We start from the raw sequence: 17,519 nt of genomic DNA, 5'->3' as shown, positions 1-17,519 counted from the left end.
ATTCCTATAGAGCAATCCACTCTGGTTCCCACGCAAAAGTTGGACTTCCTAGGGGCTATCCTGGTCTCCTACCTAGCCGGAGCCTGCTTATCACAACTGCGGTTTTAGGCGATGTCACCAATCATATGAGGTCTGCAGGCTTTCCCAACGACCTCGGCTCGTACTTGTCTCAGTCTTCTGGGTCCATGGTTGCCCGCAAGTTTGTAACCAAACACGCCACGCTCCGCCTCCGTCCTCTCCAAGTCCGGCTCACCTCGGCATACCACCCGGACAGGGAGCCAATGGTCATGGTAGTCACCGTTCCCTCGAGCACCTTAGGCTCCCTAGAGTGGTGGCTAACTCCCTCCCTGGTGTGGGCAGGGATGCGGTTTCATCCGCCCCAGCCCTCACTGCCCCTGACGACGGACGCATCATCTCTCTGCTCAAGTGCTCATGGTCACCTCCGAGCTTAAGGCCTTTGGTCTTCTCGGGAGCTGGCATTCCACATCAATGCCCCAAAAATGAGAGTAGTCCACCTGGCGTGCCAGGGGTTCCAGCGGCAGCTGCGAGGCCGTTGTATCTCGGTGTTTACAGCCAACACAACGGCCATGTGCTTCGTAAGTATCCAGGGAGGGACATAGTCCTCCCCCCTTTTGTCAGGAGGCCATCCATCTCCGGATCTTTTGCATGGCCCACTCGATGGAGCTGGTGACGTCCTTTCTCCCAGGCGTTCAGAACGTCTTGGCACTTTGACTCAGCAGGTCTTTCCCGTCTTACGAGTGATCCCTCTCCCCCATGTGAGGCGTTCTGCTTTCCAGAAGTGGAGATGTTTCCTCACATAGACCTGTTCACTCACCGCGAGAGCAGAAAAGGCCAGATGTTCTGCTCCTTCCAAGGTCTCTCCTCGGGATCGATCTTGGACGCATTCCTGATGCCGTGGAAAGGCCAACTCCATTATGCCTTCCCACTTTCCCACTGGTTCATTAGGTCCTGCTCAAACTTCGCAGGGGCAGAGCGCGCATCATCATGATCACTCCAGAGTGGTCCAGGCAGCACTGATATACCACGTTGCTCGGCCTGTCAATAACAGACCCAATTACCCTTCCACCCCACCCAGACCTCATCACTCAGGGCAATGACAGGCTTCGTCACTCGGACCTGCAGCCTCTTCGCCTCACGGTGTGGCTGCTGCGTAACTGAGCCGGGGTGACAGGCAGCCTTCCACCTGGTCAACGTACCGGGCCAGGTGGAAGCGTTTCTTCTACAGCTGCAATACGCTCGATCTTGCTCCTGCTGAGGTCTCGATCCCCTCTATTTGGCCTGCCTCTGGCCTTCAGCGGCAGGACCTGGCGGTATCATCGCTGAGGATACACTCAGCAGCCATCTCTACCTTCCAGCCAGGCTAAGGTGGACGTTCCGTGTTCTCACGCTCTATGGGTTCGAGGTCCCTCAAGGGCTTGGAGCGCTTGCACCCTCGGGTGCGCCGCCCAGCCCCAACCTGGGACCTCAACCTAGTTTTAACCAGACTTATGTCTCCCCCAGTCGAGCCGTTCACGACCGGCCCTCTGCTATACCTGTCTTGGACGACAACTTTCCTCGTAGCTGTTACATCGGCCAGATGGGTCTCCGAGCTCAGAGCTCTTACGGAGGTTCCACCGTACACTAGGTTTCACAAAGACAAGGTGCAGTTATGACCGCACCCGGCTTTCCTCCCTAAGGTGGTTTTGGCCTTTCATGTTACCCACAGCTCAACGCAATGGGCACAACCATTGCACTCCTTGGACATCTGTGGAGTGCTCGCATTTATATTGTGCTGACAGAACCATTTTGTAAGGTGCCCCAGCTCTGTCACGGTAGCGGGCCAAAGGGAGGGCTTGCTTGTTTTCCTCTCAGAGGATCTCATCTTGGGTGATGGCGGACATCCACACTTGTTATGATTTGGCTCATATTTCCCCAAGCCACATCATCGTGCATTGTACCAGGGCTCAGGCTTCATCTGCCGCCTTGCTGGCTCGTGTTCCTACCCACGAGATCTGTCGCGCAGCTCCATTGGTCCTTGGTCCATACCTTTGCTTCGCAGTATGCCCTGGTTCAACAGTCAAGAGATGCTGTAGCCTCTGGCTCAGCAGTTTTCATTCTGCCACATTTCACTCCGACCCCACCGCCTATGTACGGCTTGGGATTCACCTAACTGGAATGGATATGAGCAATCACTCGAAGAAGAAAAGACGGTTACTCACCTTTGTAACTGTTGTTCTTCAAGATGTGTTGCTCATATCCATTCCACACCCGCCCTCCTTCCCCACTGTCGGAGTAGCCGGCAAGAAGGAACTGAGGAGCGGGTGGGCCGGCAGGGGTATATATCAAGCGCCATGATGGCGCCACTCTAGGGGGCGACCTGCCGACCCACTGAGTTGCTAGGGTAAAAGTTTTCCGACGAATGTGCACGCGCGGCGCGCACACCTAACTGGAATGGATATGAGCAACACATCTCGAAGAACAACAGTTACAAAGGTGAGTAACCGTCTTTTTCACACATACAGAATGGGAAGAGACTGTCTAGGAAGGAGTATGGCAGAAAGAGATCTTGGGGTCATAGTAGACCACAAGCTAAATATGAGTCAACAGTGTGATACTGTTACAAAAAAAGCAAACGTGATTCTGGGATGCATTAACAGGTGTGTTGTAAACAAGACACTAGAAGTCATTCTTCCGCTTTACTCTGCGCTGGTCAGGCCTCAGCTGGAGTATTGTGTCCAGTTCTGGGCACCGCATTTCAAGAAAGATGTGGAAAAATTGGAGAGGGTCCAGAGAAGAGCAACAAGAATGATTAAAGGTCTTGAGAACATGACCTATGAAGGAAGGCTGAAGGAATTGGGTTTGTTTCGTTTGGAAAAGAGAAGACTGAGAGGGGACATGATAGCAGTTTTCAGGTATCTAAAAGGGTGTCATCAGGAGGAGGGAGAAAGCTTGTTCACCTTAGCCTCCAATGATAGAACAAGAAGCAATGGGCTTAAACTGCAGCAAGGGAGATTTAGGTTGGACATTAGGAAAAAGTTCCTAACTGTCAGGGTAGTTAAACACTGGAATAGATTGCCTAGGGAAGTTGTTCAATCTCCACCTCTGGAGATATTTAAGAGTAGGTTAGATAAATGTCTATTAGGGATAGTCTAGACAATATTTGGTCCTGCCATGAGGGCAGGGGACTGGACTCGATGACCTCTCGAGGTCCCTTCCAGTCCTGGAGTCTATGAGTCTATGAAGCCCCCTATGTGTCCCAAATTCATTAGTGCATTGGATAAAAAAGTTGGGGAGGAAAATCCTGGCTGCTGTACATTTTTGTCTGGGTTTTAGTCTATCTGAGTTATTCTTCATGGAGGGAGTGTGTGTATTGGGAGGAGCGGATGGTTTTTGAAAAGCTTCTTCTAACTCAGTGTATAATAGAGTGTAGGGGAATGGGGAGTGTCTTTGGAATCAACACAGAATGCTCTCAGGAACATGCTGACCTGGATGTCACCACTTGCCTGGGTTTCATTCCTCCAGCTAACCTTGAGAAATCCTATGGCTTTGCAAAGAAGTGATCGTCTGGTGTTCAGAAGAGAGAGGTGATTTTGTGATTAAGGTAGACAGCTGGAGGGCACCAGGACTGTTGGGTTCAATTCCTTAGGGCCACTATCTCAGGCCATGTCTACACTATAGGAGCACTTTGCCAGGGATAGCCATACCACTATACTATACCCACAAAGCACTCCTAGTGTGGCTTCAACTTAACCTGGCAAAGCTGTGCTTTTGCTGGTGTAGCTTATTTTCCAGCACCACCATACAACCCCCCTAAACAAAATAAGATAGACTGGTAAAATCACAGTTTTGCTGGTATAACTGCATCAACACTAGCTCTTTTGCTGGCCCAGCTCTGTCAGTCAGGGATCACGTCTTTGCTATGCCGGCAGAAATCTGTAGGGTAGACCTGGCCTCACTCTGCGACTTGGAGCTTGTCACTTCATTGCACTGTGCCTCAATGGCCCCTTCTGTGAAATGGGGTTACTGCCAAGATAGCAGGCTAATTTAATCATAGCTTTCCCACTTCTGGGCCCCCCGTGCTCCACCCCAGCAGCACAAAGGGGATTTACAGTGGTCGTGAAGGTCACAGCTAAGGGTTCCCCTAGGTAAGAGGAATCCTCATCTGGCCCCTAGCATGGGGGACATGGAGCAGGTTTGGAGTGCGCATGGCAGGATTGTGACAGGGTGGGACTGGAGCATAGTGCCTTGTACATCCCCTGGCAGCCCAAGTCTGCTCTGACTTGCAGCAGCTAAGGGGATGGTCTGGCCTCTGGCAGCCTCCAGGATCAGAGGACTTAGAAATGTGTCAGAAAGTCACCTGGGTCTCTCTTCCCCCGTGCCATGTGCTTACTCTCTTGTTCTTCACCAGCAAGAGAGAAGTGCCCCCATCTCCTGCTTCCCTAGGGAATCTAAGTAGTGCAGAGTCCAGTGAGGTTCGGTTCAAGCTGAGAGGCACTGGTACAGTTGTGTGTTCTCTTAGAGGTGCCAGTGGTGGAGGAAGAGCCCACATAAGGTGGGGAGGGATAGCTCAGTGGTTTGAGTATTGGCCTGCTCAACTCAGGGTTGTGAGTTCAATCCCTGAGGGGGCCATTTAGGGAGCTGGGGCAAAAATCTGTCTGGGGATTGGTCTTGCTTTGAGCAGGGGGTTGGATTAGATGACCTCCTGAGGTCCCTTCCAACCCTGATATCCTATGATAAGGATATTGTAACTCAGAAGCCCTAAACAGGGCTGTCGAGAGTTTTCAAGGGGCCTGGGATCTTCGGCGGTGGGGGGGCCCCTGTTTTGGCAGTAATTCGGTGGCAGGGGGTCCTTCCACTCCGGGACCTGCCGCCGAAGTGCCCTGAAGACCCGTGGTGGCGGGCCTCCGCCACCAAATTGCCCCCGAAGACCTGGCACTTCGGCGGCAGGTCCCAGGGCAGAAGGAGCTCCTGCCATGGGTCTTCGGGTCTCCAAACCTTCAGGGCACTTTGGCCGCGGGTCCCAGAGTGGAATGACCTCCCGCCGCCAAATTGCTGCCGAAGACCTGGAGCGGAAGGTGGTCTGGGGCTCCCGGAGCGAGTGAAGGACCCCGCTCCAGGGGCCTCGAAAAACTCTTGTGGGGGCCCCTGCGGGGCCCAGGACCTGGGGCAAATTGCCCCACTTACCTCCCCTCTGGACGGCCCTAACCCTAGAGCCTCTTTCTGTAGCATTGCACCATAGTGGACCTAATCCTGAATAGGTCCCACCCTCTTAGTATGTGTCCTGCCTGGTGAATCAGCTGCATTGTGATGCTTTCATTTTCACACCCTGCCTCACATGGATACATGATATTATCATGTCACTATGACACTGCATGTCAGATGCAAACACCCAAACGTCACTGTGGCCTTAGAGCCAAATACATTCACATTTCACAACTCTTGCAAGGGCCAGGTTTTCAAAGCAGGGTAGAAGAGGCATGCAGAAAAATGTGTGCATGCCCCTTGCACCCACAGAACCCCATTTTTGCATGTCTGAAGCCAGCAATTGGGGGGGGGGGTTTGCAGGTGTGGTGGGTTTGCAGGTAGGAGGTTTTGCAGGCATAATTAATGTACAGATGAGGTGGGGTGGCAAGTGCAGTAGGTGAATATGTATGTGTATGCATGCACAAGGAGAGTTGAGGCTAAAAAGGCATCACGGATCCATAGAATCGGTGCTACACCCCCAACTTTGCAACAGTCTCTAGGAGGAACCCCTTCAATGTGCCAGACCCCCAAGGGGTCTTACCCTTCCTCCAGAACAGGCCGTGCAGCTTCACCACCTCCTGAACTGAACCTCTGGGGCTTCAGTGCTCCTGCTTCACATTATGAGCTCTGTTTGGAGAGTCCAGCTGAAGTAGACTCCTGGTAGAGATGTACACTTGTTGGGGATTAACGCACATTGCCAAGTATTTACAGCACCACTCAGGCAGCGTTATCAGAACAAGAAGGTTTATTAGTCAGCTGGAACACAGCACAGGAAGTCCTTAGTTTAGCACAGAGAATTGAAGGTTAAAATATAGTCTAGTCTGGTTAGCCAAAGCCCGGCCAAGCTGGAGTGAAAGTGAACCCCATTTCAGGCTCTGTCTGCCTCTCTCTGTCTGACCTCCTGGGTCAGTTCCCAGGTGAGAGCCCTGACTCTTTCCAGAGCTGACTCTTATCCCCCACCTCATACCTTCCCAGTCCTTTGTTCTCGAGCTGGGGTACCTGCTTAGCTTCCCTACTGAGAAGTAGGGAAATCCATCTCCCTCTGGGTTGTTTCTTGCTAGGTGTCAATGTCTGGCGACTGGGATCAGCCTTGGTCAGTCCTTTGTAATGACCCATTCAGGCTCAGAGAGCTAGGCAGCACACACACTTGTGTCTCCAAACCTGCCCTGTCTCTCTGAGAGCAAACACTCTTTCCCCCGCCATTGTGTAAAAGTACAACATATAGGGGAAACTGAGGCACACATAGGGGTCACACATATTACAAAAGATTCCCATTTTATCACAAAAAGGTATGCACAGGGGTTTGAAAGGAAATTTTGAGGTGCACAGTGGGCGTATACACAGGTGTTTGTGGGTGCACAGGTTGTGCCGTGCTTTGAATACTTGCACCTAATTGCTTTGCAAGCAAAGAACAGACTCATGACTTCCCTCAGATTTTGTGCTGAGTAGTATTCCTGCTGCATATTGTGGCTGGGGTTTGCATGGATAGGTGTGATATCCTGTATTTAATTATGTGTAAGGCCATGATTTTTTCATGGAGGTCGCAGAAGTCATGGACTCCATGACTTCCAGTGACCTCCGTGAATTCAGCCCTGTCGGCCAGGAGCTGCAGGGTCACTCCTCTGTGGCTCCGCGGAGTGCCCAGCTGCCGTGGGGACTCAGCGGGCATAGTGGGCCCCCTGCAGCTCCCAGTGAACATGGGCCCTGGGAACCCCTCGGAGCTCCCAGCTCCAAGATGCTGCAGGCATACCCCAATGGTCCCAGCTGCCACAGATGGCGAGGGTACCCTGGAGCTCTGAGCCGCTGGGGGTCTTTCAAAGCCCCAGAGCTTAGAGGGGTCCCTGCAGCTGCCCAACCTCTGCAGGCAGTGTGGGGAGCCCACAGCCAGGCTCCCTATTGGGTCAGGGATATTTTTAGTAAAAGTCAGGGACAGGTCACGGGCAATAAAGAAAAATTCATGAAAGCCTGACTACTTATCCCTGACTTTTACGAGATATTTCCATGACAAAATCTTAGCCTTAATTATGTGCCATTGAATGACCTGAGTGTGGTATTGTGTGTATCTCTTACACTCACCTTTCTCTGTTCTTGGGCCTGCAGGTTGCAGCTACAGGACAGGATAAGAATTCTTCACTACAATGTCTTCTCTGGTAATTTCCTTTCATATTTCTACCTCCCCTGATGTTTTCTCCATTTTACTTTACTGACGGAAGGTGGGCATGAAAACAATAGGTACTTGGGGCAGGAATGACCTAATCCTGGCTGATGGGTAGCTCAGGAGAGAGCTCTGGCATGTGCATGTTTCTGATTGTTTCTGCGCTTAGATTTCACCTCACATTATGTGCATGTGGCTGACTGCAAGCTGGTAACACATTGTGCACATGAGAAGGGCACAGGTCCTTACGCTGCTGTAGAATATCAGGTGTTAGTACAGTATTGGAGTAGCAGGAAACATACTGTGAGAACTGAGAGTCAGCCTCTTCAGTGCAAGCTTGTGTCTTCAAAGCTATCCTGGCCAGACTTTGCAGAGGCACCAGTGCACAGAGGAGAATGTGTGCACAACTATGCGCTTAACATTTGCAGATGTAGTGGCTGGAGATGGGTAACTCAGTGGATAAATGGATGCCTTTTTGTGTGTGCAGTAGCATTAATTGTGCATGCAGTTGTGGTGATTGCATATGTAGGGGTAAGTGCACATAGCTGTATTTGGACTTCGAGCCTCCTTTTCTCAAAATGTGGCCCTTAGTGTCAGATACACAGTCTCTGTGCTGGGATATGCAAGGAGGGGTTCCAGGAATTTGCTTCAGCTTTAAAAAACAAATCTGATATTTTTCCCCAAGGGAAAATCTGTCCGTGTGCATCTTCTTTCCAGCTCAGTGCCCATCCTCTGTCCCTCCTTCAGCTCCCCCCAATCCCACAAACATCTTCCCTAGCTCCCAACTCCTTCCCTTTTCTTCCACTCCTTCATGTCCATACTATCTGCAACTTTGTCAGATTTGTTAAAATAAGCTGGGTTGAGCCTGGTCACTGCCTGGCTGGGAGATGTGCAGTGGTGGATTTAGAGTTAGTGGGGCCCTGTATGCAGCTTCATTTTCGGGGCCTCCCCCTTGGGACCCAGCCAAGAAAAAGAACATTCTCTCATCTCCCTCCCTTCCCCTCCCCTCGTTTTTCATTCTGTTTTTTCTTCATCCTTCTCCTATTTTATAAGTCAGGGGTCGGCAACCTTTCAGAAGTGCTGTGCCGAGTCTTCATTTATTCACTTTAATTTAAGGTTTCATGTGCCAGTAATACATTTTAACATTTTTAGAAGGTCTCTTTCTATAAGTCTATAATATATAACTAAACTATTGTATGTAAAATAAATAAGGTTTCTGAAGTGTGTTAGAAGCTTCATTTAAAATTAAAATTAAAATGCAGAGTCCCCTGGACTGGTGGCTAGGACCCAAGCAGCGTGAATACCACTGAAAATCAGCTTGCGTGCCGCAGGTCGCCTACCCCTGTTATAAGTAATAGGAAGTAAATGAAAATAAAGTGAGGTACCTTGACTGGGGTTGGGGTGTAGGCTAGGTGCGGGCTCTGGGCTGGGGCAGGGGTTGGGAGGTAGGAGGGGATGAGGGGTGCGGGCTCTGGGAGGAAGTTTGGGTGTGGGCTCTGGGCTGGGGGTTGGGGTGCAAGAAGGATTGGGGGTCGAGGCTTACCTTGGGTGGCTCAGCTCCCAGAGTGATCAGCACACCCCTCTGGCAGCGGCTCCTATGCGGGGAGACCAGGGGGTCTGTGCACACCACTGCCCGCAGGTGCCGCCCCTGCAGCTTCCATTGGCTGCAGTTCCTGGCCAATGGGAGCTGTGGAGTCAGCACTCAAGGCAGAGGTAACGTACAGAAACATCTCCCCTCCCCATGGGCCACAAGGACATGCTAGCCACTTCTGGAAGCAGTGTGGAGGGAGGGAGGCAGTGCAGGCAGGGAGATGCCTTAGCCTTGCTGCACTGCTGCTGGCACATCTCTGCACGTCCCTTTGGGGGGAGGCGGGCAGCGGGTCTCTGTGCGCTGCCTGGGGCAGGGGCAGCATGCAGAGCCGCCTCCCCCCCACCAAGGGCATGCAGAGTGATGCGATCAGTCCATCAGCTTCCAAGAGCGGCGTGGGGTCACCAGCCGTGGAATGCAGGCAGCCCGCCTGCCTGAGCCTTGCTACGCCCCCGGCAGGGACTTGGGGGCAGTTTGTCAGATTAGATTTGTCCTGCATTTTGGGGGGCCCCATGCCACTGCACTGTTTGTTCAATGGTAAATCCACCTCTGGAGATGTATAAAGAAAATCAGGATGCTGCAGGAAATGGTGTTCGTGAGTCAGTATGTGACACTCTTCTCCCTGAAACTGGCCCCACTTGGGTGATGGGGAGCATTGTGCTGTTGGGGGGGGGTGTCTCACACATACGCATGTAACTGAGGTGCTAACCGTTTGTGCTCCCATAGCTCTTTAAGGAAGAATAGGGGTGCTCTCCCCAGTGTTCTGCCCAAATTCAAACTGTAGTAATTCTGTGCAGCCTAAAATTCTGTTTGTGGATCCAGATGGATACAGTATTTTCACTCTGGATCCAGATGGATTCGATATCCTCCACTGCATCAAAGCATTGTGTTGCAGGACATTGTTTGTGTGAATGACTGGTTCTTTCCATGTGCTTAGCTCTCTGGTATCCTATTCTGTGGGTATGTCTACAAAGCAGCTTGAGGTGCATTTACAGCTTGGGTGGACAGACCTGCTCTAGCATTGCTAAAAATAGCAGGCTAGACCTGATGGGATGGGCTTCAGCATGGGTTGTCCAAGCCCAGCCAGGACCTTGGGTTGGGTATGTACTCTCATTGCTAGCCTGCACTTAAGTCCATGCTGCCATGTCTACATTTCCATTTTTAGCAGTGCTAACATAGATGAAGCAAACACAGACTTGTCTACCCAAGATGCCATCACCTGGGATTGCAATGTAGACATGCTCTTTAAATTAAGGTGGAAAGGTGGACTAATTCAGCTTAGCCTAACAAAATGTGAAATTAAATCCTGTCCACAGAGAGAGCGACAAACCTGTATCTATAGAGTTGCTGTTATCAAGATCTTACTTGGGTAATGAGCTTTGAAGGTATATAGTTATGGCTGATACTTGGTTTTCATTCTTTTTCTGCTGTAGGTTTCTGGGAGCAGCTCCTCCCCTGGGGTCCTGTGGACACTATAGTCAGTAACCCACCTTATGTCTTCCATGGAGACATGAGTCACCTGGCTGAAGAGATCCTCAGGTGGTCAGATAAGACCTTTCTATCTTTCTCTTTCCCATGCATTATTTCACCCTTCTCTGTTCTCTGTAGAGAGGTTTCAGGGGTCTAGTACCAACAAGTTAGGAGATACCCGTTGGGGATGGGGAGTGGTGGAATGCAGTCCAAGAAGGGCAACCACCTGACAATACACTTATTTGGAAGCCCGTCCCTTTCATTCCTGCACAAACTGAGGATCTTGGTATTTTCTCTCCTTGAGACCTAGTTCAGAGATTCCCTCTTGGCCCATTTGTTCCCTGGTGAGCTTGCCTACTTGTGATACCATGAGGAATTGGGCAGAAGACATGTGAAAATGCTTCATGTCTTAGAGAAAGGGTCTGTGAGCTGGAAATGCTTTCTCTTGTTTCTGGGAGAGCAGGAGTGGTGTCGAATGCCTGGCACGTTCCCATGCTAACTCACCGCAGTACGCTCCTGAATGTCTCCTGGCTAATGATACCCACAGGGTTGAATGGAGCAGCTGTAGTAATCAAGCTGCAGCTCAGAGGGGCAAGAGCTTAGAACTGACTTGCTTTCCATTGATAGCTATAACAAGAGCCACCATCTGTTACAAGGCTTTTGTCTAATGAAAAAGCTTTGAGTAAGGCCATTTGGGGACAGTTGGACCAGTGATGTGATGCATCACCTTCCTCTTTGCCTTTGCCTGTTAGTTTCCCACAAAGTTGATTGAACTGGAGGTTAGAACTGGTTCCTCAGTCCATCTGGCATGATGCCAGTCTGCCCCCTTCCCCCCCTAAAAAAAACGAAAAACAAATACAGAACAAAACACCCCCGTCCCTGAAAGGTGGAAACTTCCTGTGGTAATGATGTGCAAATTCAAACTTTTCTGAACTAGGTAGATCCTTCTGTATTGTACCCCACAGTGTGTTAGGTTAGATGGCAGCTCAACTTGGTTGTTGGCAGTGCTTGAGCCAGGAGAAAAAGTGATACGTTGTCCTGCTGCCTACTCACTTTTGCACCAGTGACATAATTCACCTAGCTGCCCAGTTGAAGCACTGAATAATAATAATGCCACCGACTGGCCAAGTGAGCTGTGGTTCTGTTGAGCGCCCTTAGGCTGAGAAGGCAGCGTGGTAGGTACCAGATGGCAAATGCGGAGACCAGGGTTCTAGTCCATGTTCCGCCTTGAATATTCTGTGGCACCTGAAACAAATCATTTAACCTCTCCCCACTCAGTTTACTCATAGTAAAATGGGGGTAAAACATTTATCCACCTTTGTGAAGCACTCAGAGGAAAAGGCCTGTGCCAGAGCTAAGAACTACTATTACAGTAACTCCTCACTTAATGTCCTCCCACTTAACGTTGTTTCAAAGTTACGTCACTGCTCCATTAGGGAACAAACTCGTTTAAAGTTGTGCAATGCTCCCTTATAACGTCTTTTGGTTGACTTTACAAGGGAGCATTGCACAAGTTCCTCTTCTCTGCCTCCTCCCCCTCCTTCCCTCCCAGCGCTTCGCCCGCAACCAAATAGCTATTTGGCAGCGCTTAGGACTTTCTAGGGGGGAGGCAGGGAGCGAGTGAGCTGGAAGCTGCCCCCTCCTCCCCCCCCCCCAGCAGGCAGGGCCACTCGGAACGCAGGGGCTCTATGGGCTGCAGGGCCCTGGTCTAAGGGGGCCCCATGGCCCTGGCCTGCAGCTCTAAAGCCCCTTTCAGAATGCGCCCCTGCGAGCATGGGCCGGAGGACTCAAGAGGAGTAGGGGCAGCCGTGCAGTCAGCGGCCGGAGAGAAGCAGCACTTTCCCCTTCAAAGCTAGCCAGAGAGAAGCAGCGCTTTGAAGGGTAAAGCGCCGCTTTTCTCCGGCCACTGGCTGTGTGGCTGCCCCAGCTCCTCCTGACTCCTCTGGCCCATGCTTGCCGGGCCGCATTCCGAAAGGGGCTTTAGAACTGCAGGCCGGGGCCCCAGGGCTCCCTTAGCTCAGCACCCTGCAGCTCTCTGCATTCTGGGTGACCCTGCCTGCTGGAGGTGGGGGTGTGGGCAGCTCCCAGAATCGTGGCTCCCAGAATCGCAGCCATGGGGGCGGTGCTGCGCTGCACTGAGCCACCTGCACACCCCTTGCACCAAACAGGAGCTGCCCCAGGTAAGTGCTCTGCACTTCCTGCCTGCCCCAGCCCTGAGCCTCCTCCCGCACCCCCACCCTGAGCGCCCTCCTGCACCCTAACTCCCTCCCAGACCCTGCACCCCCAGCCCTGAGCCCCAGGGGTAAGCCAGGGGCATCTCCCCACCACAGTACAATACAGTACTGTACAGTATATAATGCCTTTTGTCTGCCCCAAAAAAATGTCCTTGGAACCTAACCCTCCACATTTACATTAAATCTTATGGGAAAATTGGATTTGTTTAACATTGTTTCACTTAAAGTTGCATTTTTCAGGAACATAACTACAACGTTAGGTTACTGTACTGTTGTTATTAAATGTGACCTGCAGGAGCAGTGCTATAGCTGTCAACAGGAGATCAGGAATGCCTACTGATGTTTGCCCCAAGACTCTGTCAGCCTAGTCTCAGTGGCAATCTCCAAATAACTTCCTCTATTACACATACCACCCATCTGGATTGCCAGAGGGATCTCACAAACTTCCCTCCTTACAGATTCCAAAGTTACTGTGATTTTTCCACTGGGACACAGCCCCACAAGCCATCGCTTTCATGTGCCAAGAGACCCCTCTAGTACTTATTCGCAGTGTGAGATGCTACTAACAACACATTTTACTGTTGTGTGTAATGGTGGGTAATGGAGAGATTTCATCCCTTGCCTTCAACCTCCAGCTATGAGGACCTTGGTGCCCTGGATGGGGGAAATGATGGGATGAGAGTGATCAAAAAAATTCTGGCTCTGGCTCCTTGTATACTGAAGGATCATGGGTAAGCGCTGATGCTGTACTAAAATCCTAATGCCTATATACATTTGACTTTTCATATCTTCTGCCTATTCCCATCTCATATTTTTTATGATCAGAAATATAAGCAAATACGAGGGGGAGTCAAATGCACATAAGAAAAGAGGAAAAAAAAGCCATTCCCTCTTAACATGCATTAGTAAAGAATTACTGATATTAATACACTCAGCCAGGGGATTATACATCATACTGGTGACCCCAGCTGCTTGGTATTCTTGTTTGGTCATTATTTAAGTGGGTACCTAAAGCTTAAAGAAATGAGGAAAAGCAGAGAGAAGAGAATAGCAGGGGAAGAGATGAAAAGGGAGAGCAGAAAAGAAGAAAACAGTTAAGCAGAGAGATATCTAGAGAGAGAAGCACTGTAGACACCCCTGGGTCAGTGATATTTATGGACTGTGTTAAAATACCTTAAACATTCCAGGAGGGGGAAAAAAAACAAACATCCCAGGAGTTGTTTCTTGAGGGATTAATCTTCTCCATGATAAATGACCAGGAGATTCCTTGCTTCCATTCACTACCTTGTGATGTCCCTCATGGGATACTAGAGATCAGCACTGTAGCCCTCAACTTAGTCAGAACATTCTAAGTGTCAGTGTGACAGTCTTGACTTTTTACCAGCTCAAGAGAAAAAATTGAAAATCTCCTGTTGTGCAATGTTGGAACAGGAATATTCAGTGTCATTGTTCTACAGGGGTGCAGACATAGTGTCGTAATCGTTCTTAGAGCTTTGATTGACCACTGAAGCAGAAAATCCTCTTCAGAGTTTCCCAGGATTAAGCTCTGTAGAGTGCTTATTTTGTATTTTAAGGTAGAGCTGATGTTGATGGGAAGGAGTTTTTAAGGTCAGGAATGAGATGCAAATCCAGGCATGTAATTAATTTGGCTGAGGTAAAGAAAGTGTGGGAAGGTTTGGGGATTTTCAGAGGAGCATGTTGTTGGGGTTTGGCTCTTTTTTTTTTTTTTTGTGGTTTGGTGTAGCCTACGAAACTGTCAGGGGCTGCAGTCAGTTCCAGAACACTACGGTTAAATTCAGATAGTTTAGTGATAGCCGTAAACACGCTACCTGTGTACACGGAGAGCTTTATATTCCAAGGTTCCTAGTTTGATACTGGAGTGAATTTACAGCCGCTGAAAGCTGATGTGCCCTAAATATTCCCCAAGCTGGAACAGTAAGAGCAGCGGCAGCACAAACCTCCAACCACATTCCCTGCTGATGTGAGTCATGCGCAACCTGCAGCACCTACATCAATGGATGCAAGACAGAGTATAGAGTCCAGGCCCAGCTAGTCTTTGGCCTCTCTGTTGAGACATCTGGCAAGGAGGCCATCTGGCAAGGTGGTGGCTCTTTTGAGTTGGGTCCCTGTCCAGTAGGAACTGGACTGAGACCAGCACCTCTTGTCAGGTGACCAGATTCAGACAAGCAGCCTGGAGATAAAAGCTCCTGTCACACTGGTGGTGTACCTTAGGAGCTAAGTACCTTCAGTGCGGCTACCCTGATGTGAAGGTGCTGTGAGAGGGGACTCATGTACCTCAGGTCTGGTCAGCCCTCTCCCCTCAGCCTAGTGCCTCAGGCTCACAGTTGTTCATACTGCAATGGCCTCTGTCATCATCCACTCCCTGTTAGCCTCTATTAGGTACTTAGATGCACTCGGATACTATAGTAATGGGGGTCTAGTGAGGCAGGGCAGGGCTCCCATCCCTTTTTAGAGAAGGGACTGTGAGTCCCAGAGAGACTTGCCCAATGTCACACAGAGTCTGTGGCAAAGAAGGGAATTTTCCGCAGTCTCCCAAGTCCCAGGCTAGCAGCCTAACCCCTAGACCATCCTTCCTCCTATCTAGATCCTTTCCCTGTCCTCCTCTCTCTTTTGTACGATCCACTGCTATGTGTTCAACCTGTGAAACTCTTTGCCAGAGGATGTTGTGAAGGCCAAGACTATAACAGGGTTAGAAAAAGAGCTAGATAAATTCCTGGAGGATAGATCCATCAGTGGCTATTAGCCAGGGTGGGCAGGTATGGTGTCCCTAGCCTTGGTTTGCCAGAAGCTGGGAATGGGCGACAGGGGATGGCTCACTTGATAATTACCACTTCTGTTCATTCCCTCAGAAGCACCTGGCATTGGCCACTGTCGTAAGACAGGATACTGGGCTAGATGGATAGTTGGTATGACCTAGTATGGCAGTCTTATGTTCTTATGATTGGTCGTTTTATGAGGGTGATTCTATCAGGCTGAGTTATGAAGAAATTTCCTGTGCAAGGCCCCAAGCTGCTTAGTGGGGATGCTTTGCAGATACAATTATTTTTTATAATTATCCCCCATGGGGATTTGGTGCCACCCAACTGATGCAAGAGGAGAATTGTTACTCCCATCATTCAGTTACAGTTTGTAGCCTAGAACTTGCCCTTCGCCGGCAGCCTACCTTGACCTTAAATCTTTGGCGTCCATAGCTAGTGCTGTCTCTGTTATAGGTTTATTGATTCACAGGCCATAATCCCAAGCCTGCATCTCAGTGGCCGTGCTTTAATTGTGCAGGTTGAATAGAACCTTACTCTATGACGAGTCCTATTGAACTCAGCCTTTAGTATCTTACATTTATTAGCTCCATTACCACTTTGCTTGGACAGTCCAGTGTGGTTGGTTGTTGGGTCACTGGGTTCCAGAGTTTCATAGGCCAAACAAGCTGGTCAGCTGGATCCTTCCACGGAATTATCTGGACCATCCTAGGAAAGAGAGTCTGATATTTCCAAGCTGGTCAAATAAAATGTTATTGTTTCCTCTCCACATCCCCACACATGTTTTCAGGAGTGTGTTTCTAGAAGTTGATCCCAGACACCCAAAGATGGTGGAGAACTGGCTGCAGAATCACCCTGACCTGTCCCTCTCCGTCTCTGCCACTCACAAGGACTTCTTCGGAAAGTAAGTGTTTTCTCTTCCTCCGACTGTTCCCTTCAACTATATGCAATTGCATCCAGTCCTGGGTACAGTCTCCCTCTGCCCCCTCGTGTCTTGAGGTTAAACTCAGAGGGACTCAGTCGCTAAGTTAGTGCACCCCCTTCCTAAACACCTGCATCCTTTGAACTCCTCAAACTTCAGGTTTATCTTGAAGTGGAGGCAGTGCCAAGCATTCCTGACTCATCTTAGTGTTGACATTATCTGATGGGATTATCCTTCATGGAAAATTGTGGTTTTACATGATGGGTGTGGATTCGTATTCTCTCTGGCAAAATGTAATGGCATGTTCATTCTTGTCCCCAACAGGCCAAGGTTCCTACACATCCAAAAGCATAAAGCAGGTGACCGCATCAACAAGAACAGCTTTGCTTGTCCGAGCGTTCATCTCCCTGGAGTTTCTTGCTGAGTCATCTATTGGATCCCTGCACAGCAACAGGAACCTGGCCCTCCACTGCATTTTCCAGCATTCTGATCTCTTCAGATGGTCACTGGTGCATCCATTGCTGACAGAGGATTTCACTTGAAGGATCACTAGAAAGGAGGTGGGGCAGGGGTCTGAGTCTGCAGAGGTGTTTCAGCTCCCGCAGATGGTCGGACACAGATTATTAGCTCAGTCAGCTAAAGCAAGAAATAGGTATGAGAACCTAGCATAGAGGGATCCTCAATTCCAAGCATCTCATCTTGTTGAAGCTGCAAGTACATATGATAAAAATACAACTTCTCCATGTATCAAATGGTGCTATTAGTTTGTAATGAACAACTTAGGTCTTGCCCTGGAAAAAGAACTTAAGATTGTTGGTAGGTCTGTTTCTTTTTTAATTATTATTTTTTAAACAATTTGAAAGTAGAAGGAAGCTAATTTGAAAGTAGAAGGAAGCTTAGGTGAAAGTGATCATGAAATCATAGAGTTTGCAATTCTAAGGAAGGGTAGAAGGGGGTACAGCAAAATAGAGACAATGGATTTCAGGAAGGCAGATTTTGGTAAGCTCAGACAGCTGATAGGTAAGATCCCATGGGAATCAAGACTGAGGGGAAAAACAACTAAGGAGAGTTGGCAGTTTTTCAAAGGGACAGTATTAAGGGCCCAAAAGCAAGCTATTCCGAGGGGTAG

At 49.7% G+C, this 17,519-nt stretch overlaps 1 protein-coding gene across 3 annotated transcripts in view; it reads left to right on the top strand.

The window, feature by feature from the left end:
• Positions 1 to 17,209, top strand: part of HEMK1 (HemK methyltransferase family member 1) — a 51,453-nt gene extending 34,244 nt beyond the window's left edge. For 2 of the 3 annotated variants that reach the window (XM_030569547.1, XM_030569546.1), the window contains exons 7-11: positions 7,345 to 7,394; positions 10,421 to 10,526; positions 13,327 to 13,422; positions 16,259 to 16,372; positions 16,715 to 17,209. In XM_030569547.1, the coding sequence (XP_030425407.1) occupies positions 7,345 to 7,394; positions 10,421 to 10,526; positions 13,327 to 13,422; positions 16,259 to 16,372; positions 16,715 to 16,814 (466 nt within the window). In that variant the 3' untranslated portion in view covers positions 16,815 to 17,209. The remainder of the gene's footprint in view (positions 1 to 7,344; positions 7,395 to 10,420; positions 10,527 to 13,326; positions 13,423 to 16,258; positions 16,373 to 16,714) is intronic. The other variant, XM_030569548.1, reaches the window with a different exon arrangement.
• Positions 17,210 to 17,519: the final 310 nt, after the last annotated feature.

The sequence above is a fragment of the Gopherus evgoodei genome, chromosome 7 (genome assembly GCF_007399415.2).
Source record: "Gopherus evgoodei ecotype Sinaloan lineage chromosome 7, rGopEvg1_v1.p, whole genome shotgun sequence".
Taxonomy (NCBI): Eukaryota; Metazoa; Chordata; order Testudines; family Testudinidae; genus Gopherus; species Gopherus evgoodei.
Note: the sequence above shows the minus strand (reverse complement) of the source record. Positions and strands in the feature narration are given on the sequence as shown.